This window comes from Artemia franciscana, chromosome 1 (genome assembly GCF_032884065.1).
Source record: "Artemia franciscana chromosome 1, ASM3288406v1, whole genome shotgun sequence".
Taxonomy (NCBI): Eukaryota; Metazoa; Arthropoda; class Branchiopoda; order Anostraca; family Artemiidae; genus Artemia; species Artemia franciscana.
The window spans coordinates 61,460,172-61,480,046 of record NC_088863.1 but is presented as its reverse complement, the minus strand read 5'-3'; the positions used below and the strand labels follow the sequence as shown (position 1 = coordinate 61,480,046).

Genomic DNA, 19,875 nt, shown 5'->3' with positions numbered 1-19,875 from the left:
AAGCCTACTTACCATTCCATTCTGTCTTTCAAGCCGGTATTTTCGAAACTCTCCTATCTATATAGGACTGTGTGATGATCATGCCATCTACAGCGAGTAGCCAAAAAAGCCACTTCCCCACCTTCCTTGTCACAATACTTTTTCGTGCGTGCATGTGCAACATATAGTCATACTTTTTTTGTCAAAAAGGTCATTTTGAGAATAAAATGCGAATTTATAGGGTCGCTACCTTTTACTTTTATCCATGGATAGCATGGGCAAAGGGAAGGAAGAGAAGCTACCCCCCTAGAACCCTAAATTTACACTAAATATTAATGATAAATTTTCGCATGAGGTTGAAAAACTTGGAAATAAACAGAGATTTCCAAATGTCGTTTCTGATATCAACATTTATGTAAAGATAGTCAATATTTATTTTTGGTCCCATATATGAGTCCGGTCAGCAATCGTCAGGTTTTGACTTTTTTAATTCATCAGGAATTGATTCAAGCGATAAGAAGTTTGCTGAGTACGCCAAAGCAAAGGTAATTCGTTCAATACAATTCTTGAAAAAAAAAAAAAAAAAACAGTTAGAAATACTCCACCCTTTTCCAACTTGATGTCTTTGGATCCAATTGATCAAGACTGCCGAACCTGGGTCACCCCGGTACTGGCTCAGCCGTCTCTGGCTTACATTCGACCACCTGACAAAAGAAGCAGGAAAAAGGCCAGTGAAACATTAAAACTGTTTTTTCGACTATAAAATTATGAACAAATAAGTTCAGTACAAAAACTACAAAATCAATTTCAGTAAGATTTAAAAACAACTAAAGAGTAATAATTTCATATTATAAATTAACTGATCAACACCAAAAGTAAGCCGTTCCGCTAATTTTGATTTTCTGACTGTCAGACAATGCAGTTTCATTTCAACTTTTGTCATAAAGATACCATCGGTCTTGCCAGTTAGCGCAAAGTGTCTTACTCCAGTCTCTTCATAAAGTCGACCTTAAGTTGCTACTTTTTTGATAATTATAAGATAGTGAAAAGGATTCCCTTTCTTGCTCTTCAGATCAACCAGAATATAATGACTAGCCTTGACTTAGCCGATAGTCTCAAGAGCTGTTCCGGAGTCTGAAGTACTGGATTCCAAAGAGTTGTTCTATACGGGCTCGTCTACGTTAGAATCGTCGAACCAACCACAACTCCTGCTACAAGAAACAAGTCTTTTGCTTTTAAGCCTTTTCATTTCTCTTTCTTTCTTCCTTTTCAGGACTAGGGATTTAATGACAGATTTACCTTTTACTCCAGTAGTAAAACGTTTTTTCACAAGGATGTCAGTGAGCACTTCTGACTTTCTCAAAAAATTTTACTATCGATTTTTCGGTGTCGAGCCTTTTAGAGAGGGATTTAAATGGGCGATATCTTTTGACGAATCATCTGCGGACCTTCACTTCTCATTTAGAGACAAAGCCTGTACTGCGTCCGTTTTGGGTTCTATGTTAAAGAAGGAGTAATGTCAGACAGGACTTGCGCTGAGCACAGAAACATCCCTGTTAAGTGCTTCTCACATGCACTCAAAAAGAAGCTTGATTGGTTTCGGTGTTATTGACAATAATGCGTCCCGTATCTTGTCATCAAAAACTTTTAAGAATTTATGAGCAAAAACCTGATTTTCCATAAGTCCACATCCACAGTTAGCGAAGTTGTAATACAAATCATCAAAATCTTGAAATACAAAATTATTGGGAAGTTCCATGAAATTTTCATTTTATCCCAATAGATTCTGAAGCCGCCTCCTCCCCGCCAAGAAGGTGTCAAGATCTCTCCTAGTGGTAATTTACATGTTAACATTATATATCAAAAGCATACCTGTAAACACATACAAGTATGAACGGGCATAACCACCAGCAAAGCCCTGGGACTCTTGTTAGAGACAAATAATTAGTTCAAACATATAAAAATAAATACACAGACGCTTTAAAAAATAATTAATGGAGACTAGTATTGTTACCATTGATGACTGGTAACAAAATCAACTGTGATGGGGCAAAAAGGTATTTTGAAAGAAGGCTGACAGCTAATGTCTTGCATGAAGCTTCTATTGCTTGGAATGTTAATGAACTAGCTAGGTTATTACCTTGAGCGGATCCCAATTAGAAAGGGCTCAAGCAACGATCACAAAAAGAAATACGTAGCATTGACTATTGATATCTGACATGGATAGCAAACCCCGGAAATACTGTTAAAAATTCCAGCTGGCCTACGTCACATATAGCAAAAGTTTATGGTCTTTTCCGAGTATGGAAGTCCCAAGTAAGCAAAGCAAGCATAAAAATGATATTAACCTACGAAAGGGTCTTTTTTTAGACTGAGAGCCGGCAAAGACTTCGATCTTTGAGCCACCCACATTACGTAAACTTAAAAAATAAGAACAACGAATAACCATATCATATAATTTAATCTTCAAATAAACAACCGTTCCACAACCTATAAACACTTGAACACCAAAAATAAATTTATATAGTTCACTTCCATCCATTTTCCAGATATGAAGTACAATCAGGTAAGAGATCATTTCATTAACGCTTCAACAACAGCTGGAACATTCAAATTTTTCAAGTCCACATAGGTCTGACCCGTTCCAACGAACACTATTGGCTGTCCCGTAATATACGTCATTGATATGGCAGCACCAACCTACAATATAGAATTAGTTTAAGATAGGATGCCTATTATTTATCAAGAAACGCAGTTGACCATGTAAGTACATGAGGAAAGGAGACATTTGGACTCGTACCTCCGCCAAAATCTTGTAATCTAGTTAGTTTTTCCGTGTCCCATTATTTTCTAGTATTTACAGTATAACTAATTTATTTTTGCTTTCTTTCAAAAGTTTACACCCTCCCCAGAGAGAAACTTCTATTGCCTTTTATTAGTCAGACCTGAGTATCGTAAAAACTAAATGAAAAAAATTCGAAAATCTCATTACACCTGTATATATTTTGTCCTTCCAGCAATCGTAGAAGCTGCGGATATATATATATATATATATATATATATATATATATATATATATATATATATATATATATATATATATATAAATAAGTTGTCTGTGTGTATGTGGGTCTGTCGGGTGACGTCATGTTTGTGTGTTGACTGACGTCATGTTTTCGACTGACGAAATTACAGACCGGGATATCGGGACACAAATGACGACCGGGACACCGGCTCATAGGGAATATAAATGACGACCGGGACACTCAAAGAGAAAGCGACCGGGACACAAGGAATGTTCGATTAGCAATCACCATCAACAAAGCACCGGGACACAAATGATGACCGGGACACAGGGAGTATAAATGACGACCAGGACATAAGTAAAGAAGAACTAAAAAAACGGTAAAAACTACAAAAAAACTAAAAAGAAAAAAAACGGGACACAGGGAATATAAATGACGACCGGGACACAGGGACACAACTACAACGGGGACGCCGGGGGGCACAGGGGGATATATAAATGACGACTGGGACACAGGGAATGTTCGATTAGCAATCACCATCAACAAAGCTCAAGGGCAATCATTAAAATCATGAGGTATAACTAAAAAAACTAAAAAAAGGTAAAAAACTAAAAACTAAAAAAAGACCAATTCAAAAACGAATGTATATACAGACCGGGACACAAATGACGACCGGGACACCGGGACACAAGGAATATAAATGATGCTCGGGACACTCAAAGAGAAATCACAGACTGGGACACCGGGACACATCTATATATATATAAATAAGTTGTCTGTGTGTGTGTGTGTGTGTCTGTCGAGTGACGTCATGTTTGTGTGTCGACTGACGTCATGTTTTCGACTGACGAAATTGCATACCGGGACATCGGGACACAAATGACGACCGGGACACCGGCACATAGGGAATCTATCTATCTATCTATATATATATAAATAAGTTGTCTGTGTGTGTGTGTGGGCCTGTCGGGTGACGTCATGTTTGTGTGTTGACTGACGTCATGTTTTCGACTGACGAAATTACAGACCGGGACATCGGGACACAAATGCCGACCGGGACACCGGCACATAGGGAATATAAATGCCGACCGGGACACTCAAAGAGAAAGCGACCGGGACACAAGGAATGTTCGATTAGCAATCACCATTAACAAAGCACCGGGACACAAATGACGACCGGGACACAGGGAGTATAAATGACGACCAGGACATAAGTAAAAAAAAACTAAAAAAAAGGTAAAAACTACAAAAAAACTAAAAAGAAAAAAACAACTAAAAACTAATAAAAAACTAAAAAAGAAAAAAAAAAGGAAAAAAAAAATGACGACCGGGACACGATTAGCATTCACCATCAACAAAGCTCAAGGGCAATCATTAGAATCATGAGGTATAGATCTGAATACGGATTCTTTTCCCTTGGACCATTATATGTTGCATGTTCAAGAGTCGGTAAACCTGACAATCTATTTATATGCACAGACAATGGGACAGCAAAGAATGTTGTATATTCGCAAGTTTTACTTAGTTAAAAACATATATATCTATCTATATTCACAGGTGGGACATCGGGACACAACTACAATGGCGCGTAATGTTTGTGTGAAGACTGACGTCATGTTTTCGACTGACGAAATTACAGACCGGGACATCGGGACAGAAATGACGACCGGGACAACGACACATAGGGAATATAAATGACGACCGGGATACTCAAAGAGAAAGAGACCGGGACACAAGGAATGTTCGATTAGCAATCATCATCAACAAAGCACCGGGACACAAATGACGACCGGGACACAGGGAGTATAAATGACGACCAGGACATAAGTAAAGAAGAACTAAAAAACGGTAAAAACTACAAAAAAACTAAAAAGAAAAAAAACGGGACACAGGGAATATAAATGACGACCGGGACACAGGGACACAACTACAACGAGGACGCCGGGGGGCACAGGGGGATATATAAATGACGACCGGGACACCGGGCCACAAGGAATATAAATGACGCCCGGGACACTCAAAGAGAAATCACAGACTAGGACACCGGGACACAAATGACGACCGGGACACAGGGAATATAAATGACGACCGGGACACAGGGACACAACTACAACGGGGACGCCGGGGGGGCACAGGGGGATATATAAATGACGACGGCGACACAGGGAATGGTCGATTAGCAATCACCATCAACAAAGCTCAAGGGCAATCATTAGAATCATGAGGTATAGATCTGAATACGGATTGTTTTCCCATGGACCATTATATGTTGCATGTTCAAGAGTCGATAAACCTGACAATCTATTTATATGCACAGACAATGAGACAGCAAAGAATATTGTATATTCGCAAGTTTTACGTAGTTAAAAACACACACACACACATATATATATATATATATATATATATATATATATATATATATATATATCTATATTCACAGGTGGGACATAGGGACACAACTACAATGGCGCGTAACTAATATGGCGCGTAAAAGACTTACGCGCGCGGGGGGTTTGGGGGGTGGCGCGAAGCGCCACCCCAACAGCTAGTATATATATATATATATATATATATAAATAAGTTGTCTGTGGATCTGTGGATCGTGGATCAGGTGACGTCATGTTTCGGCTGACATCATGAAATTAGTTGCCATCATTTTTGCTTTGAAGGTGACGTCATTCAAGTTATATAAGACATATGTTCGCGTAGAATTCTATTAATGTTTAAGTTTACAATGACTGATAAAGATGCTCAAAGAGTCTATGCCAAAAAACTTGCTGCTGATAGAGAAAGTCAGAAAAGAAAGCGTGCCGAGGAACTACCAGAGCAACGCGAAAGCAGACTTGCTGCTAAAAGAGAAAGTGAAAAAAGAAGGCGTGGCGAGGAAAAAAGAAGGCGTGCCGAGGAATCAAAAGACCAGCAGGGAAACAGGCTTGAGGCTGATAGAGAAAGAAAGAACAGAAAGCATGCCGAGGAACTACCAGAGCAACGCAGAAGCAGACTTGCTGCTAAAAGAGAAAGTGAAAAAAGAAGGCGTGCCGAGGAATCAAAAGACCAGCAGGGAAACAGGCTTGCTGCTGATAGAGAAAGAAAGAACAGAAAGCATGCCGAGGAACTACCAGAGCAACGCAGAAGCAGACTTGCTGCTAAAAGAGAAAGTGAAAAAAGAAGGCGTGCCGAGGAATCAAAAGACCAGCAGGGAAACAGGCTTGCTGCTGATAGAGAAAGTAAGAAAAGAAAGCGTGCCGAGGAATCAGAGCAATCTGAAAGTTATCGCCTGGCATTCAGGTACAACCCAGTCGATGATTATAGCTTGAGTAGATGTGTTCAAATCGGGACAATGTCTAAAATTTGTCCCTATTGCAAGGCCTTGAAATTCAATGGTGAAACAATGGGAATGTGTTGCGCCTCAGGAAAAGTTAAACTTCCTCTATTGGCTGCACCACCAGAGCCATTGAAGACTTTCCTTACTGGAACTACGTCAGAATCTAAGCGTTTTTTGTCAAAAATCAGACAATACAACTCATATTTCCAAATGACGTCGTTTGGAGCCCAAATCGAAAATCCAGATCAATTTATGTCTACTTTCAAAGTAAAAGGGCAAATTTATCATAAAGCAGGGTCCCTTCTACCATTCTCAGGCGAGAATCATAAATTTTTACAATTGTACTTCATCAGTGATGGAAATTCTGTATTGAATGCACGTTGCGAAATTTCTCCCAACGTTGAAAGGACAATCGTTTCCCAATTGCAACATCTTTTCCACGAAAATAATAAGTTAGTGCGTCTGTTCAAAACAGCCATCGATTTGATGCCTACTGATACTCATAAAATTGTTATTTCCGCTGACAAAACGCCTCCTGGCCAACATGTGCGTAGATACAATGCTCCGACTATCGACGAAGTGGCAATCGTTATGGTCGGTGATCAGTTTTTACCTCGAGATATTATTCTACATAAGCGAAACGCTCAGTTGTTAAGAATTGCTGAAACTCATCGATGCTACGATGCCCTACAATATCCTATCATTTTTTGGGATGGAGCCGACGGCTATCACTTTAATATTAAATTGATGAATCCAGCCACTAACAAAGAAATGAATAAGAAATGCAGTGCAATGCATTATTATTCCTATAGACTATTGATTCGGCAGGATGAAGAAAATTATATTTTAAAATGCCGTGAATTGTTTCACCAATTTGTCGTGGATATGTATGCTAAAATTGAATCAGAACGTTTGCTATATATCCGCCTGAATCAGACCAAGCTCCGCTCTGAACAATACATTCATTTGCGAGATGCAGTTATAAATGACGGTAATACCACAAACGTTGGAAGATTAACAATTTTACCTTCGTCATATGCTGGCAGTCCCCGTCATATGCATGAATATGCTCAAGATGCTATTGCGTATGTTCGTCTCTATGGTCGTCCAGATTTATTTATTACATTTACATGTAATCAATCTTGGGACGAGATACTGCAGCTTTTACTTCAAGGACAATCGGCGGTTCATAGGCATGACATTACGGCACGTGTCTTCCGGCAAAAGTTGAAATCACTGATAAACTACCTTGTAAAACATGAAGTGTTTGGGTCAGTGCGATGCTGGATGTACTCAGTGGAATGGCAAAAACGAGGTTTGCCACACGCACATATACTAATCTGGCTACATAAAAAAATTACTTCAAACGAAATTGATGATGTGATTTCCGCTGAAATACCTGATAAAAATGTCGATAAGGGGTTACATGATATTATTGTAAAAAATATGATACATGGACCTTGCGGTGCACTGAACGAAAATTCACCATGCATGGCCAAAGGAAGGTGCACAAAGCAATATCCTCGACTTTTAGTACCCAAAACAATTACTGGCAATGATGGTTACCCACAATATAGAAGAAGATCTACTGAAGATGGCGGTAAAACAGCAATAATAAAGAAGCGTAACGGTACCACCATCGAAGTAGATAACCAGTGGGTTGTTCCATATTCCCCTTTATTATCAAAAACATTTAATGCACACATAAACGTTGAATACTGTAACTCCGTAAAGGCAATCAAATACATATGTAAATACGTCAATAAAGGCAGTGACATGGCAGTTTTTGGCTTGCAGTCCGAAATCAAAGATTTCGATGAAATCGTAGAATATCAGGCTGGAAGATACATAAGCAGTAATGAAGCTGTTTGGCGAATTCTTTCATTTCCGATACATGAACGTAGTCCAGCTGTTGTTCACTTAGCGGTACATTTACAGAATTGTCAACGTGTTTATTTCACGGAAACCAACGTGCAACAAAGAGTCCTGAATCCACCGGATACAACATTAACAGCTTTTTTTTCGCTTTGCAAAAATGATTCTTTTGCAAAAAAACTGCTGTATACTGAAGTGCCTTCGTATTACACGTGGAATACTAAAAATAAAGTATTTGAACGTCGAAAACAGGGTAAGTCAGTCGACGGCCAACCTACCATCTTCAAAGATACCACGATAGGAAGACTCTACACCGTTCACCCCAATCAATATGAATGCTTCTTTCTACGCCTGCTTTTGGTGAATGTACCCGGTCCGACATCCTTTGAGTATTTGAGGACTGTAAATGGTACTATACATGACACTTACCGTAGTGCATGCCAAGCTCTGAATTTATTGGAGAATGACCAACACTGGGATAACTGCATCAATGACGCGTGCGAAACGTCAACCCCAAGTCAAATTCGTGCATTGTTTGGCATCATTTTAACAACTTGCTCTCCATCAGCTCCTACAGATTTATGGGAAAAATATAAGTCAAAAATGTCCGAAGATATACTTCATCGAAAACAGTTAGAGACGTCAGACATGACTTTTGATTTTACATCAGAAATTTATAACTACACTTTAGTTGTTATAGAAGATTTGTGCATAAGTATGGCAAACAAACCTCTTCAGGGTTTGGGAATGCCTTCACCTAACCGTATCGCCGCTGTTTCGACATGTGTAGAATTGGATCGTGAACAAAGTTACAGTACGAGTGATCTATTGTCGTATGTACAAAATAACATTTCCAAGTTAACGTCGGGACAAAAAGACATTTATGATACGATAATGCATTGTGTCGATAACAACGTTGGAGAAATTTTCTTTTTGGATGCGCCAGGAGGTACTGGTAAAACGTTTGTGATAAAACTGATTCTGGCATCAATTCGATCTAAAAATGATATAGCGTTGGCAATTGCGTCGTCCGGAATAGCCGCAACATTGCTGCCTGGTGGAAGAACTGCTCATTCCGCTTTGAAATTGCCTCTGAACTTGCATTCTACAGAAACTCCCACGTGCAATATTTCCAAATCATCTGGGATGGGTAAAGTATTGCAGCAATGCAAACTTATTATTTGGGATGAGTGCACAATGGCACACAAAAAATCACTCGAGGCTCTGGATCAATGCTTGAAAGATTTGCGAGGGAAGTCGAAACCCTTTGGCAGCACCTTAATATTGCTTGCGGGAGATTTCAGGCAAACATTACCTATAATACCTAGATCAACTCCTGCAGACGAAATGAATGCTTGCCTGAAAAATTCTAATTTAAGGGCACACGTAAAAACATTTAAATTAACTACAAATATGCGTGTCCGATTGCAAAACGATGACTCTGGTCAAACATTTTCAGATCAATTGCTGGCAATGGGAAACGGAAAGCTCCCAGTAGACTCAATTTCAGGACGTATACAACTACCTGCTGATTTCTGTAATTTAGTGACGTCCAAAAATGAATTGATTGAAAAAGTATTTCCGAATATTCTAAAAAATTATAAAAATAATAAATGGCTAAGTGAAAGAGCGATTCTCGCACCCAAAAATATAGACGTCCACGAAATCAACAATATTGTTTTGACCAAGATTCAAGACCAGGCAGTCCTTTACAAGTCAGTCGACACAGTTTTGGAACCAAATGAAGCGGTTAATTATCCATCTGAATTTTTAAATTCCATAGATCTTTCAGGGTTTCCACCACACGTGCTACAACTAAAAATAGGCGTACCAATAATACTTTTAAGAAATATAAACCCACCAAAGCTTTGCAATGGCACTCGACTTGCCGTAAAAAAACAATGGAAAACCTAATAGAGGCCACAATCCTGACAGGGCCTTTTGAGGGTGAGGCTGTTCTTATTCCTCGCATTCCCATGATTCCAACAGATCTGCCTTTTCAATTTAAAAGATTGCAATTCCCAATTCGATTAGCATTTGCAATCACCATTAACAAAGCTCAAGGTCAATCATTAGAAAAATGTGGTATTGATCTTAATACTGATTGTTTTTCCCATGGACAATTGTACGTTGCATGTTCGAGGGTCGGTAAACCTGACAATCTATTTATATGCAGCGAGAATTGGACAGCGAAGAATGTTGTATATTCGCAAGTTTTACGCAGTTAATTTGTATTTCGGAACCAAATGAAGCGGTTAATTATCCATCTGAATTTTTAAATTCCATAGATCCTTCAGGGTGTCCACCACACCTGCTACAACTAAAAATAGGCGTACCAATAATACTTTTAAGAAATATCAACCCACCAAAGCTTTGCAATGGCACGCGACTTGCCGTAAAAAAAAAACAATGGAAAACCTAATAGATGCCACAATCTTGACAGGGCCTTATGAGGGTGAGGCTGTTCTTATTCCTCGCATTCCCATGATTCCAACGGATCTGCTTTTTCAATTTAAAAGATTGCAATTCCCAATTCGATTAGCATTTGCAACCACCATCAACAAAGCTCAAGGGCAATCACTAGAAAAATGCGGTATAGATCTTAATACAGATTGCTTTACCAATGTACAATTGTATGTTGCATCTTTGAGGGTCGGTAAACCTGACAATCTATTTATACGCACAGACAATGGGACAGCGAAGACTGTTGTATATTCACAAGTTTTACGTAGTTAATTTGTATTGTATCTATCTATCTATCTATCTATATAAAAACGAGTTGTGTGTATGCATGTTTGTTTGTTTGTAAAAAGAGCGTTTGCATATGACGTCATTATTAGTACATACGGCTTTGTATATGGACAGACAATGGGAAAGCCAAGAATGTTGTATATTCGCAATTTTTACGTAGTTTGAAACACATATATAAATCTATCTATATTCACAGGTGGGACACAGGGACACAACTACAATGGCGCGTAACTAATATGGCGCGTAACCACTTACGCGCGCGGGGGGGCTTGGGGGGGCGCGAAGCGCCCCACCAACTAGGTGTTGGGGTGGCGCGAAGCGCCACCCCAACAGCTAGTATATATATATATATATATATATATAAATGTAGTGTCCGTCTGTTGATAGACCGTTATTACCGTTACACAAGCTCAAAAAATTGAGGCTCTTTTTAAATTTTATTAAATTGCTTAAAATGTAAAAAAAAACTGGTGATTGCACAGTTGCTGCTCAAAGAAAATTTGTCCAAGTGTCAATTAACGTCAAAAATAAATTATTATTAAATTGCTTAAAATGTAAAAAACTGGTGATTACACAAATATATCAAATATTTTACAAATATTTTCCAATATTTTATGGTGATATCAAATACAAAAGTCACAAAATTTAAAGTTAGTCATCAAAAGTGACGAGCTTGAGAAAATTTCCTAGGTTTCTGAAAAAGGAGGAAACACCACCAAAAATATAAGTGATCTTGATTATATTACGTAGTCAGGTGTAACTTTTCTGCGGAAATTCTCCACAGGAGGAGGGGGAATCGTTAGGGCATCAGTAAAAACAGCGGCCAAAAATGATATTTATTTCCGATGTTGATATTTCTGTAAAATGCTGCGGTATTCAAAGATTTTATGTGATTTCAATTTCATTTAAATGTTAATGATCATTATGTTTTGTTTTTTTTTTATTCAAGAATTGACGTATACTCTAGTTTCCCCTAGACTTCATTTAGGTTGCAAAGGACGAGAAAGACTTTTGTTTTACCCAAGTTGTACGCTGAGTCGAGCGCAGGTTTTACTCTTCTTTGTTTAGTTAGAACTCACCTTATCATCAATAGTATCAAACTTGGTAAGGACGATGCCATCAACTAGATGAGGTTCCTTGGCAGGGGAAAAGTCAGAAAGTGCTTGATTAAATTTAACCAACTGATCAACAGCTTCGTTGCCAACTAATGCTTCGCCAACAAACAAAACAAGATCAGGCTCATTGACAGTGATTAGCTAAAAGAAAATGAAATTTTTGTCAGAATCGGAGCACAGGTAAAGCCCTTTGCGTGCCTTGTATTTTGTTTCTGTGAAATGACTCTTGTTAAAACAATTATCGATAAAATGAAAGTTCTAATAGGATTTGAGCATACACCAGATACTTACCCTATCAGATTTTTTTTGCGTTCTAGAAAACATTATTCATGCTAATTAATTTCAAACTATAACAAAATAGAGTTTTTTTTGTTATTACTTCAAATTTGTAATCGGCAGATAGTGTAGCAGATGTCACATTAGAACTAGCAAGAAGCGCCGAAAAATGCAATTTTAAGAAATCACGACGTCTTTTGCAATACCTTGGGCAGTTTTGTCACCCGCAAGACTTTCTTTACATTTTACTTTTTTGCTAATTTCCAACATATAAGAGTTATGCTTAAATGAGTTTTTCATCCTTCCTTCTTCTTTATATATTTTTACTGTGCTTTGTCTACAAAATTTATCTTTTTGCTGTTTTTTTTTCTTTCCTACCTATAAAATTTCCAGATTGTATTTATTTTCGGTTGATATAATATAATTCTAAACCTACAAAGATATGGAATTTATAAGAAAAAAAGAAACACAAAATAGATAGCGTAAATTGATTTTGACTTATAAAGTGGCCAGAATACCGTTCTGGAAGGGTTTCAAGATATTTTTACTGATGACTCACAATTTGCCAGCGGTAAAATGTGAAAATTTAGAAAATCACAATTTTCAATTACTAAAACTATCACTTCTACTAATAAAAACTCAATTCAGCACCAATCTGCCTGAGGCCGAAAAAGCTGCACACACTCCAAACCATTAACCGAAACTTTCAAAACTTCACTATACGAAAAGTAGCTCCAATTCCTTTAGATCCTTCGTTATAACCTCTTCAAACTTCACTCAGAGTTTCGTTTGCCTTTCCCTGCTTTTTGTTTGGCCCTAGATGGTTGGCCGAAAAGGACGATCCTTGGAAATCTATCATCCTTCAGCTACAAAAAAGGTTTTAGCCAACACAACCTCACTTTCATTGTAGTCCTGGAATGTTAGATACAACCGCATTTTTCGTGCAGCTTATTGTTTGAAATGCGGTGAACCGAACATGTAGCAAATCTTCCTGCGTTTGTTACAGCGCCCATGCTTCAGAACCATACTTGACTGCAGTCATCACTGTAGCTTCCGATATTTTTTTTATCTTGGTTCAAAGAATTATCTTCATATTCTTCCAAACTTTTTTTCAACATTGAAAAACAACAACAATAAAATGCACTGGGCATTGGCTATTCTACTTTTTAATTCTCCTATGCATCTCCCATTTTAATTATAATACCACCCAGGTAAGTAAAGCTATCCACTAGTCCCATCTTCTCCTTACACCAAAAGTTGTTTTATCTTAATACTGACTTATCTGTAGACAGATAACTGACATACTCTACAGGTTTTAGAATGCCCACTACCTCCAGGATTAAACCCAAAGAGAGAATAGAGACGGGAATGGATGAAGACGTTTTTTTTTTTATCATTAGCAATCTTAGTAATTTGCAATTGTGACACCAGCTCAACCATGGTTGTCCAAGAAATGACTTAAAATTAGGTTTAGACTGTGACAGGGTAGCAGTAGAAGCGAGTACCTTACCAAAGGTAACTTAGAAGTGATTTCATTTAATCCAGTCACTAAATGATCTTATCATCTTATTTTCATATTAAAAAAAAACAAGTTTTTTTTAAACTGAAAGTAAGAAGCGACATTAAAACTTAAAACGAATAGAAATTACTTCGTACATGAAAGGGCTGCTTCCTCATCAACACCCCACTCTTTACACTAAAGTTTGACTCTTTCTCTCAACTCTTCTTTTTAAAACATTAAAAAACTTTAGCGTAAAGAGTGGGGCGTTGATGAAGAAACAGCCCCTTTCATTTAAGAAGTAATTTCGTTTTAAGTTTTAATCTCGCTCCTTACTTTCAGTTAAAAAAACTTGTTTTTTTTTTAAATTTAATTTCCGAACGTTTTTGAATCAATGCATCTTTTGATTTTGGCTCTCCGCAGAGGAATAATTAAAAAGAAATTTGCATGTTTTTTTGACTAAATGGCTTTCTCATAGTTTTGATCGAATGATTTTGAGAAAAAAAAGAGTGGAGGAGGAAGCCTAGTTGCCCTCTGATCTTTTGGTTACTTAAAAAGTCAACTGGAACTTTTAATTTTTTACGAATGTTTTTATTAGTAAAAGATACACGTAACTTATAAATTAGCTTACGTAACAAACTTTTGTATTCTCATGTTTTTATTACATATATGAGGGACCCCCTCGTCAGTACCCCGCTCTTTACACTAAAGCTTAAATTTTGTCCCACTTCATTAAGAATGACCCCTGAATCACAAAAGCCATAGAATGAATAGTTGAAATTACCAAAAATACTTTAGCGTGAAGAGCGGGGTATTAGGAGGAGGTGAGCTCCTCATATGCGTAATAATTTCTGTTCGTTTTAAGTTTTAATGCTGCTCCTTACTTCTAGTTGAAAAAACTTTTTCAGATTTAATTTTTCATTTTTTTAAATAATGCTAGAAAATTTTGGTCACTTAAAAAGGGTACTAGAACTTTTCATTTCCGTTAGAATGAGCCCTCCCGCAACATTCTAGGACCACTGGGTCGATACGATCATCCCTGGAAAAAAAAACCTAAAAAAAAACAAATAAACACGCATCCGTGATCTGCCTTCTGGCAAAAATACAAAATTCCAAATTTTGTAGATAGGAGCTTCTACAATAGGGTTCTCTGATACGCTGAATCTGATGGTGTGATTTTTGTTAAGATTTTATGACTTTTAGGAAATAAGAAAAATTTTCTCAGACTCGTAACTTTTAATGGGTAAGACTAAAATTGATGAAACTTATATATTTAAAATCAGCATTAAAATGCGATTCTTTTGATGTGGCTATTGGTATCAAAATTTCATTTTTTAGAGTTTTGGTTACTATTGAGCCGGGTCGCTCCTTACAGTCCCTCAAACAGATCGTTACCACGAACTGTTTATTATCAGTTATATTATGATATTATCACCTGTTGATATTAAAACTGACAAAAAGGAAGGACTGTACATACACCTTATAACCATTTTGCACGACTTTGCGACTCTTAGCCTGCTTCCAATTTCGCTCCTACTACTTGTTCGCATCCCGTTCCTCTCATGTAGGTTTGTATTCTTTATGTCAACCAAGATATCTGATTTATTATTCCCACCATTATTGATTTATTATTCAATAGAAATCATAATTCAATAGAACCAATCCATACCAATTCATAGATGAGTTTTATAACATGTTGATAGGAAATCTTGATTGATCTTGGCCGTATAGAAATCCGAGAGGAAAGAGACATGCTCCAAGAAAACCTTGGATAAATAAATTACTCTTGGGATCTATATATGAACAAAATTGCTTATATAGAATCAGAGCAAAGTATCCCACAGAAATAAATACAATGCATTTAGGAAAATGCAAGAAATCTGCAGGTCAAGCTCCTCACAGAAAGTGATTTTTTTTTTACGAAAAATAGTTTCAAAATTCTGATTCCCCCGGAAAACTGGGAGGTTGATAAAAACCTCCTGAAAATTTGAGGAAATAAAAATTTGTCACATCCTGAGTTGCTACTAGATATAAACAGTAAAGAAGCTAGAGGACCAAAATCTGTTATTAAGACGTTTAGCGATTACTTTCCTGATGCTCGATCATCTATCATTTAAACAGCAGATGTTTCTTCTTGCAGGTGGCATCACAAGTATTTTCTTCTCACTGAAGGTAAGAGCATATTTCTGACCCCAGTTACTTCCTCATAATTCCAATTGGTTATTAAACATATAAAAAGTAATTCACTGGGATGTGATGAACTTTCAACAAAGTTGCTAAAGAGCATAGCAAATGTGATTTTTCAACCACTAATCATAGTTTCATTTTTTTGTATTTATTCGGGTATATATCCTAACAGAGTAAAAATCTGAAAAAGACAATTATTTTCCTGTTACAATTTTATCGCCATTATCTAAGGTATTCGAAACAATTTTAAAAGAAAAGGTTTCTATAATTTGAAAAAAAAAATATTGATCAAATATCAGTTTCGATTTAGGGCAAGCCATTCGACCCAAAAAGCAATTGCAGTTCTTTTATTAGAAATAAATATTTGCTTAAATATCAATTTTCTTGTGTCTACTGTTTCTATGGTGTTTTCAAAAAAAATCCTTTGACACTTCAAGTCATGAAATTCTTTTTGATAAAATGAAAAATTCAAGCATTTGCGGAAAAGTAATAAAAACAGTAAAATTACACCCGAGTGGACGTGAAATTACGATAGAGGAAGATGAAAATCTGTCTAATTTAAACAGCCTGAAAGATGTTGGTGTCCCTTAAGATTCAGTATTAGATCCACTTTTATTTTTAAAAGCGAATTGTGGAGTAAAATATTGGTCTTGTAATTCTATTTTCATATGACATAGCAATGTCAGTTAAGGGGAGGGAGTCATCTGCACTGTATTTTTTTTTATAGGTCTTATCATTTATATGGCCAACTTTACAAGCTCAGCTCTTTTTTTTCTTTTTTTTTTATGGAAATAAATAAAACAGTGAAATCACACATGACGTCTTCTCCTTCACTTATTCATCAGCTCATCAACTTAGCCATTGTATCATGAATTTTCAACCCTATTCTTGCACCCCCGAGCCCTCAAAACCACCGAAAGCCCGTTCGTTTTAAGAATATATTATCCAGGACAGTCATATAATCTGCACAATTTAAGTCAAGGAGGGCTTTGCCTTCCGATTTGATTTCACGCTTTTTTATATCCTACGGCAAGTTCAATATGACGAAGTCTATCAAAATGACCAATAAAAATGGGAATAGAAAAAAAATTTGCTTCAATCCAGATGTAATACGAAACCAGCTACTAGCCTCATTTCTAAAATGGGACCTTCGCTAAGCTCTTCTAGCAGGTGAATCAAACGCTTACTCATAATCTATAAAACTGAGGACTCACATACTTCGTTTCAGTACTCACACACTTCTCATTTATTAATCTATCAGTGAAAAGATACATCCTGAAACCTTTCTTGAAACCACACCGCCCTTTTCTCAAAACTGCATCTAAACCATCTCTAAGTCTAAAAAGACCATCAAACAAAGTAATTTATTTCCTACGAAAACCAGGCTAATGCCTCTATATTTGCCACGCTCAATTACGTCACCTTTTCTTATGATAAGGTTCAATTAAAGTTTTTGTAAAATCGTTAGGCACTTTCCCTTTTTAAAAAATCATAGCCATAATCTATAGTAGTTTATCTCAAACTTTAAAATCATCATATTTAAGAAACTCATTAACCACATTGACAGTGTTTGAGGCATTACTCTTTCTTAATCGTTTTATAAGTGTCTCTAACTTAACATTACCACAGTATAACATTAGCTTTACCACGGTATAACCCATTCTCAAAATGTTTAACCTCTCTCTCTTTAACGCAGCCCTTAAGATTAATTAAGAACTTAACATCTTAACTGGGACAAGTTCCTACTGATTATTTCCCCTCAATGTTTTAACATGTAAATACAACGTTTTCTATTATACCGTCTGGCTATATCTTCAAGACCTTCGGCAATTATATCCATAGCCTCCACTCCACAACTTCTGAATTCATACTTTAGTGTATTCTTTACTTCCTTTAATTTCCTCTTATTCTCATATGATCCATCACTCATGTATTTCTTGTACAAATCCCTCCTAATTTCTACCAAGCTAAAGGGGTTTTCGGTAATGTTTCTAACTACCTTTCTAACTTTCTCCTCCAAGACATCGCCTGGTACTTCGCAAACTACTTCCTAAAATATTCACTCCTACTCTACAGTGTCGAATCTTAAACTCTCCAGTTTCATATTCAACTGCTCCTACTAAACTATTTTCGACTTCTTATTCTGGAGTGTACCAACACCATGGTTTTCCGGAAGCTAAGTACCCTCCTAAATTTTAGTTTCAAGTGAAGTCTAGAAGCTACTACATGGCGATCTGGAATTTTAGTAATCCTACCTGTTTTCTAGCAACAATAGTCGACGTTTTGCACAAGTAGTCTCAAGCCTATTAACTCCAACTCGTAATATATTCTTGCCTACAAATGTTATGCTGCAAAAAGAAGTGCAATACTATCCCGATGACTAGGCTGTAATTTCAAGGGACACTACTCCTCAGGATAACCTGCACTCTCTTTTAAAGTCACGGTTCTGGTTTGGCAAACTAATGGAAGATTCGCCCTGACGCTACTATGAGGCCAGGCAAGCAGGCTACCCCATTCGGGAATAAGGACGGAGGAAGCAGATTAAGACAAAGCGTAGAGCCCATACCATTTAAGAGTGTTTATTGCGAAGATTTATTGATTAGATGATCTAATATTAATACTTTGTCATTATATTGAACCAACATCATTTCGGCGTTCAGACGTTAACGACTACAAAAGCCAAACTTTGTTCACGTTTGTTTATAAAATTTAGTAGTTGCCGAAGTGCTTCACAAATATTTGATTCCCTTACACAGAACTTAGAGAACAAAACTCAACTCACTTTCATTCGTTTGTCAAAGTCCTAGCCAGAAATTATATTTCTTATTGAAAATCGATCCAACAAGACTTCACAATATACAACCCAAAGCAAGTGAGTAAAGCTCAGACATTTCACTCAAGAAGTGTGCATACCAAACTTACTTTTTCTTGCCTTGGTCTTTTTAAAAGTGAATCTCCAAACTAAAAGTGGTATTCGAAACAGCCATAATAGGCTAGTAACACAAGCAGATTATAATTTCTCTTTTATCTAGAACAAAGATATAAAAATAAAGACAAATTCATGACAAGCCGACATGACACATAAAATTATTAACCTTTGACCAAGACAGTGAACAGCATTTGAAACCAACAGCATTTGAAACCAATTGAACTTTTCAACGAAACACCTTTCCAAAACCAACATATATCGAACTTTTAAAATGAAAAACAGATCATTTTTGCGTGTTTTTTTTTAATAGGGATTCTCTCAAAACATCTACTTTCTAGAATCAGAGAAAATGATATACATTCCTGAAGTTTTTTTATGCGAGATTGTATGCAGGGATGTACAAGAAATGGCGAGACTAGTGTCTTCCAAGGAAATGTTTGGCTAAAAACAATCATTATTCATCATCTTACTAGTTTTGTTTTGCCTCAGAAATTTTTATTGAGAAATACGTCCAAAACCCCATTAAGGATCCTTTTCTGTCAATTAATTTTTGGTTCAAAACACAGCAAACATCATCTGTTTCCTCTAACATAACAAATTTTAACTAATATTACCATCTTCTAAGGGAGCTTCAAGTACTTATCCGGATAATAAGAATTGGACTTCTATTTAAGATCCAAAAGTAAAAACCAAAGCTAAAATATCGAAAATGCCCATAAGACCCATCAAGATAAAACCTTAACAAGTCCTTTTGCCCTTTGGCGGTATATTTGATATTAATACAATCTATATTTTCAGTTTCAGTCTTCATGTGACTGGCGTATGGAGAGGTGCTGTTCAAATCCTATTTTGTTTATGTGCAGTAATGTTGCTTGACACATGTATATCTAATCTGTAATTTTCGTTTATAA

The 19,875-nt window shown here is 36.7% G+C and overlaps 2 protein-coding genes across 2 annotated transcripts in view; both read right to left on the bottom strand.

The window, feature by feature from the left end:
• The window catches only part of LOC136032346 (PRELI domain-containing protein 1, mitochondrial-like), a 34,202-nt gene extending 34,055 nt beyond the window's left edge, over window positions 1–147 (bottom strand). Inside the window, exon 1 of the mRNA XM_065712672.1 lies at window positions 13–147. The gene's annotated coding sequence lies outside the window, so the exon portion shown is untranslated. The remainder of the gene's footprint in view (window positions 1–12) is intronic.
• Window positions 148–2,421: 2,274 nt separating this feature from the next.
• LOC136032338 (signal recognition particle receptor subunit alpha homolog) overlaps window positions 2,422–19,875 on the bottom strand; it is a 79,770-nt gene continuing 62,316 nt past the window's right edge. The window contains exons 11-12 of the mRNA XM_065712662.1: window positions 12,039–12,215; window positions 2,422–2,679 (exon numbers count right to left, since the gene is read on the bottom strand). Coding sequence (XP_065568734.1) covers window positions 2,554–2,679; window positions 12,039–12,215 — 303 coding nt within the window. The 3' untranslated portion in view covers window positions 2,422–2,553. The remainder of the gene's footprint in view (window positions 2,680–12,038; window positions 12,216–19,875) is intronic.